This window comes from Bombus vancouverensis, chromosome 11, assembly GCF_051014615.1.
Source record: "Bombus vancouverensis nearcticus chromosome 11, iyBomVanc1_principal, whole genome shotgun sequence".
NCBI lineage: Eukaryota > Metazoa > Arthropoda > Insecta > Hymenoptera > Apidae > Bombus > Bombus vancouverensis.
The window spans coordinates 1,616,446-1,621,136 of record NC_134921.1 but is presented as its reverse complement, the minus strand read 5'-3'; the positions used below and the strand labels follow the sequence as shown (position 1 = coordinate 1,621,136).

The window sequence follows — 4,691 nt, the reverse complement described above, 5'->3', positions numbered from 1 at the left end:
ACAAATGATAAAGGGGAAACATTATTTGATGTAACTTTCATGTATGTAACTGTAATAATAGACATAAATTTTATCTATCCAAATGATAGAAATTTATAATTAATTAATATCTTAATAGTACTGGTGATTATTCTGATTTTCCTTGCAAAAAGGGACAAGGAAGGAGTGGTTAAAGGGGTGCGTAAAACGGTAATAAATGGTATCGTTACACACATGCATAAGGTAGCATGTATGTAAAGATCGTTGTTACAAACTACGTGGAACATCTTTAGAGATCCATCACTTGTTGAGTGGGGATGAGGTGAGAGTATAAAAGGTGAATTCCTTATTTCTTTAGGATCATAAACGATTGGAAGTAATAGTACTCATCTTCTTCATTCAAAAGTGTTTCCTTTATCAAGATGAAAACAATTGTAAGTAATTTTTTACGTTCTTTTTTTTAATTTTTACGTTTGCACTCGTTTACGTTCTGTATAACTCTAAACCAATATAATACAGCTGAAATATTTTTATTAACAATGTTCTTTTTTAAATGGTGTTCGTACAACATAATTTGTCTTGTCAATATATCTTGTCATTAAGATATGTTGTCGTTAATGTTAAACGAAATTGTAGTGCTAAAATTCTTATTATCGATGATCGATGTTCGGTGATCAACCAATACGAATCCTTCGTTAGTTGAATCGCCAGATTTTTAAACTGTTATTGATCTTCCGAGTTACGGTCACGTATTTTTTAAATTGACGAAAATATCAATTGATATTATCAGAAATCGGCACTTAACTAACGAAAGAATAATAGCGCCTACTATTAAATCAAATAATAATTTATATTAGAAACGTGAATCACTAGTAGCAAAAAGCAAATACATTTTGAGTCGTCGCGTCGTTTCTCTTCCATAAAGTTATTATATTTATAGTATGCATTTTGCATGCGAAAGTAACGTATATATTATTTTTGAAAATTCGAGTTACAAGTAGGATGATCTTTAATCTGTGTTACGACACGAGCAACTGTGAAGAATACCAAGCAAACGAAATCGACGACGAGTCCGCAAACCCGTCGTAGGTCAGGAGTTAAATGACCCGCATTGGCATCTTACTTTCACTCATCTCACTAACACTACATGGATGGTGACGATCACGGACTTCCATTTTTATCAATGCTTCGTCTTTCGATAGACAATATGACATTTGTTAAATATAAGAGTGCTAAATATAGTTACGTTGACTAGGTTGACTAACTAAAGATTCTCTTCGTTAGGTAATAGCAATAGTTGTGGGATTAGCAGCAGCGCAAGATTCAAATTACAATGCTCGTAACAATTACCACGAAGATAGATCGAATCCTCCGACTGACGAAAGAAGGGGTCCATTGACGACCACGCCTATTCCAATTTTACATTGGAATAAACAGCAAGAGCACGATGGAACTTATAAAGCTAGGTATCACAATTGTTAATTACCTTCTTGTGTCGATGAGTTAATATGTTGTTCGTTTATTGCATACAACTCCAAGCATATGCATTTAAATCTGCAGTTTAAAATAGAAAATACTTATACATATGTGTGTGTTCGACATAGAAGAATCTCTTTCAATTTCGTTATAGTTTTTGTTGATGTTTAATGTATTTTAATAGTAATAAAACGTTGCGTCACCATGGCGTTTAGTAACGCACAAATACAATGAAATTTACATAATTTAGATTTATTAAATTATTACTTCCTTGCATTACTTTTATTATTTTACGTTTTATGATTATTTCTTTTATTTACGATTATACTTGAAATACTTTACGAAACTTATAAATCAATAAAACGTTGAAAGTTAAATAAATAATAGAAATGATAAATTATTGTATGACACCTTTTTACGCAGTACATTTTATTTATATTTTATTATACTGAATATTATGCTTAGTAAAATAGTTATACCATAGTAAAAATAACTACATTTAGCAAAATTGTGAAATGTATTTGAACTTGCTTGTGCAACTTGAAGAAATATTTCATTTCTACTTTCCTGTATTCGGTACTAGTTATTTAAAATTAGACAATTTCGGATTGAGTATTCTACGCAATAATAATTAAATGTTTATTATTGAGTAATGTTTAAATAATTACAGTTCGAAGTGACATTAAATACGATATTATCTCCGTATGCATATAAGTTGGAAAAGGTTTTACTTCAATTAAGATTTTCACTTTCACCCTTCATTAATTATGTAAGCATTTTTCATTCTACATTTAAAGAGATATATTATTGCATATAACATGTATGATACATGTATGATGCACTAAATACATACGAAATATGTATAATAAGAATAAAGAATCTAAATTCTTCACAATCTTTAAGCTTGTGTAAGTGTAAATTTTACGATAACATATTTACAACGTGATACGAAAATAATTTGAATTAATATTTGCAATTTTGAAATAATAAATTTGAAATGAACCGTTTAAATGACGTATAATCATCTATGTGTATAGTATAGTTTGACGATTAAATCGAGTTCAAGATATAGACTCTATGAATCAAAATTTGGTTAGTTTGTAGCACTCTCGACAAAAGTAACAATTTTTATGTATGTATATTAGTTATTTATTTTCTTACAGTACAGTAGAATAGAGATTTAAAGATGTATTCGTAAGTGAAAGCTCTATTTCAACACAAAACAATAACGACGGGTATGCATTTTAAGAGGAGGTGTAATCCAAAAGAATGTGATTTGAAATCTGATGTGAATAAATTATTCATAGCTATGAAACGGGAAACAATATTATCGCTGAGGAGAGCGGTTACATTAAGAAAGTAGGCGAAGGCGAGGAACAAGGAGAAGCGTTGGTCCAACAAGGAAGCTTCTCATACACGAGTCCCGAAGGGAAGCTGATCACCATCCATTATACGGCCGACGAGACTGGCTTTCACGCGACCGGAGATCACATTCCCACGCCACCGCCAGTCAGCGAAGAGATTCAGAAAGGCCTCGACCTCATCTTTGCAGGCATTCGTCAGCAAGAGGTACACGTCCCACGATTTTTCCTTTTTTCACTTTCTGATTCTTTTCTCCATTCGCTCTGACGCGTCGCCGTGTATTCCAATATCCGATACATCTTTTTCTCTTTATCTTCATTCTTATTCGAAAGAAATATTTAACAAGAGTGCATATGTTAATTATACGAATTATTAGTTTAGCAGATGAGATAATATGCGTATATCCAAGTCTATTGTGTAGAAATAGATTTAGAAATACTTTCATAACGCGGGTTTATACGCTTCTCAAGTACATGAAACACGAAACAAATATCATTTGAATAAACATTAAATATCGTTACTGCATGCCAGACTATATATCTTCAATATCGTAATTTGCAAACATAAGCTTTCTTAATTAGTTTATCACGTTGAGTGTTAAATGAAATGAGAAAATAAAGGCATGTACGATTATTTCGAGAAGAATACCTCGTATAACAAAATCTTATTCTGTGTCCTCGATTTACTTTTTCATGTAGAATTACGAAATCGTAGAACTAAATCGCAGAACTTTCTTCCCAGTAATACTACCAATTACATAATATCCTATATAGCGAGTACACGTAAGAGGATGTAATCATACATAATAATATTGAAACGTCGCGAATAAGGAAACATAACGCAAATATATTTTTTTCAATTTCTAATTTAGAGTAAAGTTATATGTCTTGCAATTAGTTGGTATAGCGAGTTGAGAGTAATAGCATTATTATTATATTATTATTATATTCCAGGAAGCAGATGCGCGTGAAGCAGCTCAAAAGGGGCAACAGCAACCTTTGAATCAGCAAATCGAACGGCGAGATAATTATGATAGAAAATTTCGGAAATGAAGTAAATAAAAAATAAATATTGTTGAGACACGTTCTACATGTAGTATAAAAACAAACGATTAAGTCCTTAAATTAAGACTATTTTAATAAAATAAATTTAATAATATGTAAATATGTAAATGTGCTTTCCTTTGTCGTTATTAACAATCTCAAATATTAAAAAAGTAATAATTGTAGAGTAAAATAGTTTAGTAGCAAACAAATTAAAAGCTTCGTTGATCGATGATATTTAAAAGAAGGTAATAAAAATATCTACATATAAAATGATAAATGTTCGTTTGACATTTATCTCAGATGGGGAATACTATTTCCATCCATAAAATTAATTTAACATAGATTTTATTTTTTATATTTTTTATTAAATCATATTTTGTCCTGATCTAGGTTGGAATCTGGATGGACTCTGTAAACTTTTTTTTATCATCTACATTTTGCAAGATTTCAACGACATTTCTGATTGTCCATGTTGAAATTATTTTTTTTCTTATTAGAACAAAGGCTATAAATCAGACATCATAACTATTATACGATAAATTTTGAAGTTGTGGTATGAGAATTAATATCCTTCGTTAAAAGATTTTGGCTAATATTGGCTTCCATTTGAACAAAACTTACTTTTTATTGAATGATCTTTTTCCAAAAAATGTTTAAGGCAACTGTTTCTTTGGATCTTTGTTATAAATTTCGTCGAAATAGACGAATTACATTCAACAGTATGATCATCTAACGAATTTTAAGAAAATAGACATATCAACATCCAATTAACACTATAAACTCAGGATCGGGCATCTCGCCCGTGGTAATAGTCTTTTGATTATTATG

General features: G+C 30.4%; 1 protein-coding gene across 1 annotated transcript; it reads left to right on the top strand.

The window, feature by feature from the left end:
- Window positions 1-311: 311 nt before the first annotated feature.
- Window positions 312-3,975, top strand: Cpr49Ah (cuticular protein 49Ah). The gene is made up of 4 exons (XM_033348567.2): window positions 312-413; window positions 1,264-1,445; window positions 2,763-3,024; window positions 3,771-3,975. The coding sequence occupies exons 1-4, from the start codon at window positions 402-404 to the stop codon at window positions 3,867-3,869; spliced, it is 555 nt and encodes a 184-aa protein (XP_033204458.1). The 5' UTR covers window positions 312-401; the 3' UTR covers window positions 3,870-3,975.
- The last annotated feature ends 716 nt before the right edge of the window (window positions 3,976-4,691 follow it).